The sequence below is a fragment of the Solanum lycopersicum genome, chromosome 6, assembly GCF_036512215.1.
Source record: "Solanum lycopersicum chromosome 6, SLM_r2.1".
Taxonomy (NCBI): domain Eukaryota; kingdom Viridiplantae; phylum Streptophyta; class Magnoliopsida; order Solanales; family Solanaceae; genus Solanum; species Solanum lycopersicum.
In genome coordinates this window covers 35,760,642-35,773,744 of record NC_090805.1, presented here as the reverse complement: position 1 = coordinate 35,773,744, position 13,103 = coordinate 35,760,642, and the positions used below count along the sequence as shown (strand labels likewise).

Below are 13,103 nucleotides of genomic sequence, written 5' to 3'. Positions count from 1 at the left end.
CATAACTATTTAAGATTATTAGACCATTATTCTTTTTAGAAAAATCTCCACTCCTTCCTTATTGAGTATGTGAACCCAAATGTTTCATTAAGTGGGAAGTACTTTTTTTATTGTCGTTGTCCAATTGGACAACAACGACAGTAAAAAGGAGCCATATTATTTTTTTGTTAATAAACAAATACTAAGGAAACGTCAAATCTAGTTAACCTCGGATGACTAAATGGACCCCCCCGGTTAAATTCTCGAGTTAGTCTGGACTTAACACGAAATTTAAGAAATAATTTTAAAATAAGGCATAGTTATCTTTTGATTAGAAATCATTTTATCAAGAATAAAATTAATATTTTGAAATAAAATTTTTATTAAATATAAAAATATGCCATTCGTTTTGAATTAAGACGGAGTATATATACATGAAAGGCCAAATTAGTAAATGAACAAATAAAGACAAGGCAAAAGTATCAATTTCAATTAGAATATAAGGGACCCCAACATGAAAAAGATAGCCGTTAGAGAAGGTTTTTAATTATTAGGTGGCCAAAATTAAAATAGCCCACTTTCCAAAGTAAATTTTTTTTATCAACACACCATCCATAACTATCCACTAATAAAGGCCCAAAGCATTTTTAGTTGTAGAAAAACTAGCCGTTATAGTAATAATTATTTTGTGTTTGGAGCCTGCCTGTCTTGTGAATCTGATTACCCCCTGACACTTTTTCATGTCTCCCAATAAAACTTCTCATAGTTTTAGCTCTATATGCTTCCACTTCACGTGGAATCTTAGCTCCTCTCATACTACAAAATCTTCTTCTTTTACTTGTGTTTTAGTTTCAAATTATAGGGAGAGGAGGAAAGTTTCAATCTTTATTGGAAATGAGAGATCAAGATGGAGTTTTTACTAGTTTTGAACCATACCCTTTTCGAGTTAACAAGTTTTTAACTCATCTTGCAAAATTTGCTCAACTTTTCTTGTTATTTCAGTTACTGATATTTGGGATTCAGCCAACTTCAGGTGAAGATTGGGATGGGATAATTATTACTGCAGCAGATTTTCAAGCACTTCAAGCTTTTAAACAAGAATTGATTGATCCAAAAGGGTTCTTGAAAAGCTGGAATGATAGTGGAATTGGAGCTTGTTCTGGTGGATGGCTTGGTATTAAATGTGCTCAAGGACAAGTTATTGTTATTCAGCTTCCATGGAGAGGTTTAGGTGGAAGAATTACTGAAAGGATTGGACAATTTCAGTCTCTTAGAAAACTCAGTTTACATGATAATGTCATTAGTGGTTCAATTCCTTCAACTTTGGGACTCATACCTAATCTTAGAGGACTTCAACTTTTTAACAATAGGTTATCTGGTTCTATTCCTGCTTCTCTTGGTTTATGCCCTCTTCTTCAAACACTTGATCTCAGCAATAACTCATTCTCTGGTGCAATTCCACCTAGTCTTGTTAATTCAACTAAGCTTTATAGGCTTAATCTTAGCCATAACTCTTTGTCTGGTTCAATCCCCACAAGTCTCGCACAATCTCCCTCACTCATCTTTCTTCATCTCAACTATAACAATCTTTCAGGCTCAATACCAGATACTTGGGATGGAAATGGAAAAAGACTCTTCCAACTTCAGTCTCTTACACTTGATCACAACTTCTTTTCTGGAAGTATTCCTGCTTCCTTAGGCAAGTTGAATGAACTTGTTGAGCTTTCACTTAGTCATAATCAATTGACTGGAGTTATCCCAAGTCATTTTGGGGGACTCTCTAGTCTTACAACACTGGATTTGTCTTATAATGCTATTAATGGAAGCTTGCCTGATAGCTTCTTGAATCTATCCTCACTAGTGGTCTTGAACTTGGAAAGCAACCAACTTGATAACCAAATCCCAGCAGCCATAATAAAATTGCAGAAACTCTCAGTTCTCAACTTGAGGGGCAACCATTTTAGTGGTGATATTCCAGTCACTATAGGAAACATCTCTACTCTTAGACAACTAGATTTAGCTCATAACAATATAAGTGGAGAAATCCCTGCTTCTTTAGAGAATTTACCAAATCTTAGAGCCTTCAATGTCTCATATAATGATCTGTCTGGTCCCGTTCCGACTCATCTCGCACGGAAATTCAACTCGAGTGCCTTTGTGGGTAATCTTCAGCTATGTGGTTACAGTGCATCAACCCCATGTCCAATCTCTCCAGTTAGCCCATCCTCCGAAACACCAAAAAGGCAACGTCGTAAGTTAAGTACCAAGGACATAATTCTCATAGCAGGAGGGGCACTTCTCATAATCTTGGCTCTGCTGTGTTGCATTCTCCTATGCTGCTTGATCAGGAAAAGATCTGCGGCTAGATCAGGGAAGGATGGACAAGGCACGAGTAGGGCGGCAGGTGAAAAGGGTGTTCCAGCAACTGCTGGAGAAGTTGAGGCAGCAGGAGGAGGAGATACAGGAGGAAAGCTTGTCCATTTTGATGGACCTATTGTGTTCACAGCAGATGATCTTCTTTGTGCAACCGCTGAAATAATGGGAAAGAGCACTTATGGTACGGTGTACAAGGCCACATTAGAGGATGGCGATCAAGTTGCAGTGAAAAGATTGAGAGAGAAGATTACGAGAGGTCAAAGGGAATTTGAGAGTGAAGTCAATATTCTTGGGAAGATCAGGCATCCAAATCTTCTTGCCCTTAGAGCATATTACATGGGACCTAAAGGAGAGAAACTTCTTGTATTTGACTACATGCCTAAGGGAAGTTTGGCAACTTTTCTTCATGGTAAGCAAAGCACAATTGAGTTTTCCATTTCACTTTTGTTTCATTCAGATTATAATAAATCCTTAGTGTTCTTTTGCAGCTCGCAGTCCTGATACACCAATTGATTGGGCAACAAGGATGAGAATAGCAAAGGGTACAACAAGGGGATTGCTCTTCCTTCATACAAATGCCAATATCATTCACGGGAATCTTACATCAAGCAATGTTTTACTTGATGACAACACAAATGCAAAGATTGCAGATTATGGTCTTTCACGTCTTATGACTGCTGCAGCAAATGCAAATGTGATTGCAACTGCTGGAGCACTTGGGTATCGAGCACCTGAACTTTCAAAACTCAAGAAAGCAAACACAAAGACAGATGTATACAGCCTTGGTGTTATTATACTGGAACTTCTAACTGGCAAGTCACCAGGAGAAGCAATGAATGGTGTGGATTTGCCTCAATGGGTTGCATCAATTGTGAAAGAGGAGTGGACAAATGAGGTATTTGATTTAGAACTAATGAGGGATGCATCCGTTATCGGGGATGAATTATTGAACACCTTGAAATTGGCTTTGCATTGTGTTGATCCATCACCATCAGCTCGACCAGAAGTTCAGCAACTTCTCCAGCAACTAGAAGAAATTAGACCTGAAACAGCTACCAGTTCTGGGGATGACGGTGCCGCAGCAAGCGATGATTAGACATTAGATTTCTCATCTAAGTATTTTTTTTTTGTGCCACCATTCTTTCATTCTTGAATTAGGTTGGTTATTTTTGTTCTTCTACTGTCTGTAGATACCCAAGAGTGAGTGCTTATTTTGTTTTGTTATTTTGAGCAGCAATGGAATCCTCCTAATTTCCATAATTTATTATACCAATAAAATACACTAAAAACTGCTCAAGTAAGAGGAAGAAAAACCTTGCAGGTCATTTTCTGTGAAATCCAACAAACTGGAGTCAATCAAATATTATTATTTAAGAAAGAGATTTCATGACATTTGCAGGTGTAGTTTGAAGTTCTCAAAGGTTTTTCCTGTTCTTCCTACTCCTAGTGTCGGGCTCTGGCCTTTATCATGTGAACTTAGCTGTGAAACTCAACAAATAAATATGTCTGGGGAAAGTTTTGTTAAATGAAAATTCCCACATGTTATCAATTAGAACTCTACGAGGAAAAATATGTTGGATCAAACATCTATGCCTAAGATATGAACATGTCTCTAAGCTTGTATACAAATAAAGTACAATACAAAACAAAGGGACTAAAAATAGATAAAAGAAAGGCAGATGCTAAAGGCCATTATATACAGCAACTTCTCAGCTACCATGTTTTGCATATCCCTTTGTTTCGTCTGCCACCGTCTCCCAAACATTCGCCATCTTTTCCGCATATCCTGCCTGGTAAAACTCAACATGTTAATTTCTCCTACAAATCTTTTCGAGGGAATACAAGGAAAATGTCTCTTGCTGGAAAGGAATATCATTAGTAACATTTCAACTGAAAACAGCCATTGCAGAATGATTGATCCACTTGTCTAAGAAAAGTTGAAAGGTGACCTTTAGTTTCATCTATACACTTGTCACAAGAAAGTTCAAGCAGTTTGCTCATGTCTGTCCCAGAAATGAATGGATCACAAAAATCTGAAGCTAAAAATTCTAATACAGATTGCTCAAACCGTAAAGCCAACTACAGCACAAACAAGTAACAAGAATAGGGGACAGTAAGAAATTTGTTTGAGTTGAGTTGAGTTGATAATGTATGTTAGCCTTCACTTAAGCACAACACCGGTTACCATGTAATCATTACTACAAGCATTTTTTTCAAGTTTTAAGTTACCAGTTTCCAAAAAGCATTTTTTTTCACGTTTCCACGGTGGCTAACACAATTGAGTGTGTTTTCCACCAATGGTACATTTAATGTAGAACCAGATTTAAGGGTCTTAGACTCTTAGTTCTGTTGAATAATCGTGCTTCAGAATGAATCTAATCATCATCCAGTTTAACAATATGGCTTAACAAAGCGAAGTACTTCAAATAGTTCAATGAGACTGGCCAGAGAAATTAAAACAGCAGCCTTAGCTTACTGAAAACTAGAATAAACATCAGAAGCAACTCCCCATCAATTGGCAGTAGGGTCCCGAAATTCTAAAATGAACGCAGTTGCTACATGCATAGGATGTTTCCAAGTTATTTACATGCTTGTATTCCAAATCATATGGTGGATTAGAACTCACAATGATGCACCCTAAAAACTAAATGATAGCTACTACCATATCGAGAAGAGAGTAATTAGAAATGGCTAAACAATCCCAGAAGAATAAAGATTCTTTTTTGCTTTGGCTTTTTTGTCAGGCATTGAACCCCCACCCCATGGAGCGTTGTGAAACTATACTGTTGACTTCCTTAAAGATGATCATTTGACCTGAAGGAAACAAAGCAATGCAGAACGCATTGCATCAACATTTCATATGATTCCAAGTACAAAATTCGTGATATTATAACAATATTCCAGGTCTCTAGTTCCTGTGCTCATAGCTTCTGAAACCACAGAAACAGACCCAAGATCCGACATTAACACTTGCTTAATTATCAATCTTCCACTTCCAGCCACTTAACCTAAATGACCAGCACCATTTCAAGCAATTATCAGTCTCAACAGTTCTTAATTTGTAACAACTCAGTTCGTAAGTACTTTAGCCTTTACTCTTCTTGGGACAAGAGTACAGAGCAAACCCACAGGAAACTTTAAAACCGTAATGTTACACTCAATCCTAGTGTTGGGCATAGCACAAAACACATCACCTATTGTCCATCAGTTATACATCACTAAACCTTGAGTTAAAAGCAGTTAAAGCTATGTAATATTCCTCATCAATATTCACTATTTTTCACTGAGAAACGGGAAAGACATTCTATTAATGGACCTTGTCTCAAACCATGTATTGACTTCCCCGTTGAGACACGATATGAGAGGAAAAGAGACGAGGCACCCAAAAAAGATCATTCCACAAGGCAATAAAGAAATGACTGAAGATTACAACATGTTCCCAAACCCCTCTATGTACGTAGAGATCTCCTTTATCAGCTCTCTCTCAGCTTCCCCTCGTCATTTACCCATTCAACACAACTTTTCTATATTCAGCTAAAAAATTAACAAACTCAATTTTGTAGCAATGAAATAGGATGGAGTGGGAAGAAGGAGAACGGCCCTCCCTGAGTTATGGCTGCAGAAGAGGTCAGGGAGGATGCAATTATTATGTCATAGTCCTTTCTAAAGTAATTGAAACAAGGATCTTCCCTGTCTCCAAGAGATGTAGTTGTTCATGAAAAGAAGACTAGATAACCAATAGTGAAGACCCAAAACCGGCTTTGTGACAGGAAAAATATTGCTGCTATGTGGCATATTCTGATATCCTACGCAGAGTACTTATTTTCCAATCACTAATCTCTATAGCGGAAAAGTTGCCCCCCTCATCCTTCCTGTTCTTTTTTCTTCTCTAGCATTAGATTTTCAGATGAAATCTTACGTCTTCCACTCTAAAATTTCTCTAAGGGAACACAAAGGACAAGCTGATATCTTGCCTATTTATTTTTCTTGCACTTGCTAGAACACTTGCACTCTTTGGAAAGTTGGTGGAGAACGGACATTACCCTGACTATACTAGATGGTTAAAAATAGATATAACTAGATTAAGTGTGCTTAACATCTGGAGTTTAAAATGGTCTATAATTTTAGTTGGACATATTGGAAAAAATTCAATTGCCTCTTACGAGCATTTACTAATACAAGGGGAAAAATAAAGCATGTTCTTCAGAATAATGCTAAATCAATGATTTCCGAGAAGGCATTTGATGCAAAACACTAGAAGACAAGATACATTTTTTCTCGGTCTAGAAACAAAGATACCTGATTGACAACAAATCCTCTCAACATTCCCAAGAAGTCATCACGTCGTTCCTTCTCAAATCTCGCAAGCTCACTCTTGTTGTTTTCCTACAAGATTCACCATCAAACAGCTATAATGTCAATCTCATTGAAAAATGATGCAGTATTAAAGAAAATGGAAGAGAAGATAAATTAAATACCCTTTATACAGCAGTTATATACTTTCCCAGATCAGAGCCCAATAAAAAAAATAATACAGAAGTATCGCTTCCTAAAATTACCGTTATACAAATTAAACTAGATGAACTGGTAATACATGCATCGTCACTCTCTTGATTGAAGCCGGAGTCTGGTTGGAGGGATCTTACATAAAATAACTTCAGCACCTAAATTTGTTAAAAGAAAACTAATGGAAAATCATTTAAGAGCACTGATTTAGCAAACCGGTTACTTCTTGAAACAATATGGACACCAAGGACTAATCATCAGTGACCGTAAAAGTTTGAACAAATACAAAATCATAACAAGCTTCTATTTTGATTTTAAAAAAAAAGACTCTAAGAAGCCTCATTCAAATATGACTATACACTGCCTAGTAACATGAATATAAAATATTTGTTTAGTGTAGCATGAAAGTATTTGTTTTATTGTAGCATGATTGCTGATATTAAGTGTCCCACCTTGGTTGAGGAAATAGGTTGTCTCTTTTGGACAATACTCATCTCATGATCTAGCTTAGGCCTAAGGTCAACTTTCTTAACATGGTATCAAAACCTGAACCATCTTTATTCTTGATTTACCCAATGTTAGGCCCTCGTATTATTCATGCATCAAATGTCCAGTTGTAAGAGTGCCTAAGGGTGTTAATTGTCCCTCATTGATCGAGGGGATGGGTTATGTTAGCTCAAAAGCCATTTTCTTAACAAGGGACATGTTGAATAGTAACTCTATTGCCTCGGCTTACCTACATCACCTACACTATACATAGTTGGCAGCACCTGATCAATAAACCAGAAATATTGTTCCAACACTAAGGTTAATACGCTTTAAACGAATGTGCCAGATAAACCTTCTGAGGAAGTAGGTCTGTGATGTCCAATCCTAATCTTAAGCACTCGTAGAGCTACTGTTCTGTCCTATCAGGGCCATAGAAACCTCACATTATGTTTCACTAATCCAATATGGGTAAAAAGAGCTTTAATAGTCTATAATAGAATCAAGCATGAACAAGATCCACTGATATGAAATTCTAGATTGCCAAGTTTAGCTCCACTTGTGGTGCTCAGAGTAATAAGTGAGAGATGATGCGGACAAGAATATCATGAACTAAATAGCTATGGTCTATTTTTGTCCCAGTTTTGTCTGAAAAAAATGGAAGCCAAAAATCTGCAGATTGGAGGCCAATGCAAATCAACCAGATGAAGCATTTACATTGACTTCCCATTGCAGTATATGTATCACTTTTTTGCCCTCAATTACTGAATAATCTTTAATGCTGGTTCTTATATATATATATATATGTATGTATATATATATATATGTATGTATGTATGTATGTATATATATATATATGTATGTATGTATATAAGTATGTATGTATACATACATACATACATATATGTATGTATACACACACACACACACACACATATATATATGTATGTATATATACGTATATATCTTATATGAGAAAAAAGAAGCCAAAAATTTGCAGATAGGAGGCCAGTGCAAATTAACCAGGTGAAGCATTTTCATTGACTTCCATTGCAGTCTATGTATCTGAGTTAGCTTGAGCACACCTCAACTAATTCCATAAAATACTTAATACCTCCCCTAGCACAGGTATCAGGTAACTTTGTCTAGCAAGACTTAGATAGATGGGAAGAAACCACCTAGTGCTTATTGTCTTCGCTGGGATTTGAATTTGAGACTTCATGGTTCTCAACCTACTTCATTGACCACTGGGCCACACCCTTGGATGCAAGCTAATCCTCGTCCTTGTCAACATATCAATAATTGCGCATACATGTAAATAGTCCAATTGTTATTAACTAAACTTGAACTAGGAACTGAGTATAACTGGACCAATTGTTGTTAATTAAGCCTGAACTTGGAACTAAGTAAATTAGTCCAATTGCTGTTAGTGACCAGCACCCAGAAGAATTTAGCCAAAAGACTACATGTCATATTCAAGATTAACAGAAAGATTCTCAATGATTTTAAAAACAGTAAAGAGGATTTATTGTTTGAAGAAAAGAGACAATGATGTTGATGGTATGGACTGCTCACTAAGTAGTAAAGCAAATGAAGATACAAAAATCAGAAAGCTTACTTAGTTGCAAAACTAACTATTAACATGTGATGTTACCTTGATCCGCTCATACTCCCTCACAGCAGAACTTTTGGCATCTTCAGTTTCTCTATGTGTTTCCTTGAGCTCTTCTATTTTGCGAATTCTGGCCCTGTCCCCACCAAATATCTTAGACGCAGCAGCTTCAAGTTTTTCGATCCTCGAATTTAGTGATGACAGCTCAGACAACAATGTCTGTACTGTCAAAAGAGCACTTGACCTATCGGAAAATGCATTGTTCACAGCTAACATCACTCCAAGGTATTCATGGAGCTTATCCTGCAACATACCGACACTTGAATGGAAAATAAGCAAATGTAAAGACTACTGTATCAAAAACTTTTCAAAATTAGTAAAGCACAATTAGCTATGATGTCTCCAAACATGTCTGATGAATGTCAGGTAAAATTTGTCTGATCAAGTATATTGGGTGCATCTTTATGAGTCAGCTTTCAAGCTACTAAGAACTTACCAAATGTTTGACAGTTTGAGCATTTAGCTCCCTATATAGTCTGCTTGCCTTAACAGAAGCAGTTGCCACATTCTTCATATCTGCAGCCCTTGTTCTTTGTGAATCATAAACAGCTCGCTCCGTCTCAAACTTTGTTAACTTGACAAAAGCTAGGCCCATTTGGCCCATGGTTTCTCCAATATCCTGCTGAGATTTTACAAGTGCTTCGGCCTGAAGAAAAATAGGAATAACTGTTCAGTGCCAGTAATGGCAAATACCTTTCTCGGCATAAGACTACTAAATAGCTCAAATGAAGATATTCATGCTCAGTCTAAGAAATTTACTGCATAGAGCACAGACGGTACTTTCATGAAAGTCTCAAGATAATGTGTACTAAAGTAACTAAACCCACCAAGTGAACTTACATTTATTAAAACTGAAATTCTTTTAGAGGACCAGTAATAATGTGCATATTGAACAAGCATAAATGACCAACTTTATGATACTGCTATAATAATCAATTAGATGTGAACATGACAACTCTTTACCGATCCACATTCTGAAGAAGAACAAGAACAAACAGGAAAAGAAAATGTTTTCCGAAAGATATTAACCTGCTGAGACACATTGCTGAGCTGCTGCTCAAAATCATGCAACTTCTGCTTCTTTTCCAATAACTCCTTATCCTCCTCCACTACAGGTGGCTTCACACCACCCCAATCATTTGACACAGATTGTTTCAACTCCCTAAAGATTCTCAACAGGTCCCTACCTCCCTTGGCAGGCTGAGCTACCTCATTGGCATCCACCATTCCCCCTGCTGTCTCACCAAAAATCTGCTTGGGTAACTGCACTGCCCCATCCAACATCCTGGATGCCACATCTGTTGTCCTCACCAGCGGAAGCTTCCCATTCGCCTCCAAAAACATTCTTAGCTCCTCACTCCTCCTTATCACAGGATGCGCAGCTAATCTCCTGAGGTACTTCTCCAGTGCTGCTCTCCTCTGTTCCACAAATTCCTGTTTCTGCATCACCTGACTCTCAACAACACTCTTATCCGGTCTTATCGGAATGAAAAAACCTCTATACGACTCAGCTAATCGGTCGGACAAAGTGACCACATCTCTAAACCTCCTCCTCACACTAAATTCAGTTCCATCAAATTCCGGTAAATTCGTCCTGGTAGTAATTAGGTAGGTAACATAAGCAGTCCCCCCAGGAACTAGAGAATTGGACAACTCTTGCTCTTTCTGTGGATCGGAAACGGTAATGGTCAAAAAGTCGTCGGAGGATGGAAGTGAAGAAGGAGAAGCGATAGAGTGATCATGAGCGCCGTTGAGTTGAGGAGAGGAGTGATCAGCGTCAAAGGATCTGAAAATAGCCTCAGCATAAGAAGGAGGTTCGAGGATGGAATTGAAGGAAGAATTAGGGGTTTGACCTTGGTCAGTAGGGATTTCAGCGAAAGGAAGAGATGATGATGATGAAAGTGGATCGGAGAAAGGATGAGAAGTGCCGTTGGGAGAATCGTCGTCGAGTACCAGGGATTCCATCTCCTTTTTGGATGCATAAAGGTGGGACTCTTGATTCTCATATCCCATCATGTTTACTGCTGGAATACTGACTGAGATGAGAGAGAGAGAAGAGAGTGAAGTTCGCCGGGAAGAAGGAAGAGTTGTTACGGCAAGGGAGATCTAAGTCTGTCGACGGTGAGACCAAAACCTGAAGTAGAAGCACGTGAACAGCATGTGTCGATAACGCATACCAGTTGAACTTGTACTACATTTTAGCCACATCTCTAGTAGGACTAGTTTTGGATTTAATTTGAATACTTGTTCAATTATAACTCTAATCTCTGTCAAATAAATAAATTACAATTCTAATCACTACCTAACCTACCATCAATAATGAAATTTTATTTTATTACTAATTTTCATTTTAAGGAATACAAAAAATAAAAATGGCAAGATGAAAATTTTAATTTAAAAATACAATACATGATATGATAATTTAAATACAAGTCAATAATACAATACATAACATTATAATTACATACAAGATAACAATACAACACATAACATAATAATTTAAAGAAAAGATAAAATACAATACATAACATAATAATTAATTGATCACAATAATAATTTAGTAATCCGGTAGGTCGTTTTCAAATGTAGCACAATTCAGAAAAAAAAAATTAAGATATGATTCTGAAAATTATTGTGATTGTGGTTGTGGTTGTGATTGCGATTGTGACTGCGGTTGTGATTGTTGATTTCTTTTTTCAAGTATTCGTTGTTGTTCTTGTTGAATGTAATCATGAACATTTAGATCACTAACACTTTGTTTGGATCATTCTTACTCATTGTTTCATAATGTATTGTATTATATTATACTATATTGTACTGTATTGTATAATGGATACAATGTTTGACCAAATTGTATTGTTTGTTGTTGTTTAGTAACATTTTAATTATTTGGTTTTGATTATATCGTACCGCATTGTAATTTATAAGTTAAATATTCGTAATTATTCTAGGGTAGTAGGTTTGACTAAGTTTAAATAATTAAGGTAAAGGATAAATAGTATTTTGAAATGTTATATAAAAATATAATTGGAAAAAGAAATCAAGTAACAATAGGAAAACACCAAATTGATTTTTCCATAAAATAGGGGTTTTCATTGTTACGTAACAACGAAATTTAACAATACAGTACAAAACATTTTAAGTAACAATCAACAATTGTAGGTATAGTAACGATACAATACAATACAATGGATAACAATGATCCAAACGTAGTGTAATAGTTTCTCAATGCACCAATTCAAGATGTCGTAGAGGCTCCAAATCCAACTATAGAAGTGGTGGTAGATGAAAATCTCCGGTTTGAATAATTTTTAGCTAGACATAAAAAAATTAAGAACAAAAATGTTCATTTTTATCTCCGTAATGCATTATTGAGCATATATTGGAGCAACGTAATGATTTTAAAAATTGAGTGTTTATGTAATTGTATGTCACTTTTATTTGAATTTGCCCCCCTAATTTATGTATTGATATTTTCTTGCAATTTATAATATTTAAAAATTTAAGATAAAATATAATTTTATATCACATTAAAAAAAATATATAAGGTAATTATTTGAGAAAAAAGAAATAAAGAATTTATATTATGAAATAAAATAAGAATGAAATAGAAATAATAATATAATATTGAGGAGAGAAAAAAAAATTTCTTTTTAGAGAGTAAATTGAAAATTGGGTCGGAATTGATTCACTACAACAAAAATGACTTTTAGCGTCAATTATCACTCTTTGTATATGTCCTTAAAGCCTTTAGCGAAATTGGTTCTAATGTCACTTAACTAATACCTATAAAGATTTTAGCACTCTTTATTAGTGTCAATAATTTAATGCTGCTAAAAGTTGTTTTTGTTGTAGTGATTGTACGAAAAAATAGACAACTCTATATTTGGAGAGTAAAATAGATGATTGGGCTGGAGATGCCGTGAGACATAATTTTATCTAGGCCAAATACATAAGCAAGTCTCTAAACTTGTTGGATTTTTTCCCTCACATCCTCAGCTACGTCAGTTTCCTATTGAATCATTGAACCCCCATAATTTATTCCGTTTAAACAAACACCGTTGTCTGATGTGAAACCGGATTT

The 13,103-nt window shown here is 36.1% G+C and overlaps 2 protein-coding genes across 2 annotated transcripts; one reads left to right on the top strand and one right to left on the bottom strand.

The window, feature by feature from the left end:
• Positions 1-680: 680 nt before the first annotated feature.
• On the top strand, positions 681-3,615 carry LOC101263033 (probable leucine-rich repeat receptor-like protein kinase IMK3). Its single transcript, XM_004240839.5, has 2 exons — positions 681-2,764; positions 2,844-3,615. The coding sequence occupies exons 1-2, from the start codon at positions 874-876 to the stop codon at positions 3,449-3,451; spliced, it is 2,499 nt and encodes an 832-aa protein (XP_004240887.1). The 5' UTR covers positions 681-873; the 3' UTR covers positions 3,452-3,615.
• A 243-nt stretch (positions 3,616-3,858) lies between these two features.
• On the bottom strand, positions 3,859-11,311 carry LOC101262726 (sorting nexin 2A). Its single transcript, XM_004240838.4, has 5 exons — positions 10,049-11,311; positions 9,456-9,665; positions 9,002-9,262; positions 6,655-6,741; positions 3,859-4,145 (listed from the first exon to the last, which is right to left on the bottom strand). The coding sequence occupies exons 1-5, from the start codon at positions 11,033-11,035 to the stop codon at positions 4,065-4,067; spliced, it is 1,626 nt and encodes a 541-aa protein (XP_004240886.1). The 5' UTR covers positions 11,036-11,311; the 3' UTR covers positions 3,859-4,064.
• Positions 11,312-13,103: the final 1,792 nt, after the last annotated feature.

Coding starts and splice junctions, on each gene's coding strand:
- LOC101262726 (XM_004240838.4), bottom strand. CDS start 11,035: ATGATGGGATATGAGAATCAAGAGTCCCACCTTTATGCATCCAAAAAG. Junction 6,742..9,001: donor GGGAGTATGAGCGGATCAAG/GTAACATCACAT, acceptor TGAATCTTGTAG/GAAAACAACAAGAGTGAGCT. Junction 4,146..6,654: donor GAGGATTTGTTGTCAATCAG/GTATCTTTGTTT, acceptor GAGTTTTACCAG/GCAGGATATGCGGAAAAGAT.
- LOC101263033 (XM_004240839.5), top strand. CDS start 874: ATGAGAGATCAAGATGGAGTTTTTACTAGTTTTGAACCATACCCTTTT. Junction 2,765..2,843: donor TTTGGCAACTTTTCTTCATG/GTAAGCAAAGCA, acceptor GTTCTTTTGCAG/CTCGCAGTCCTGATACACCA.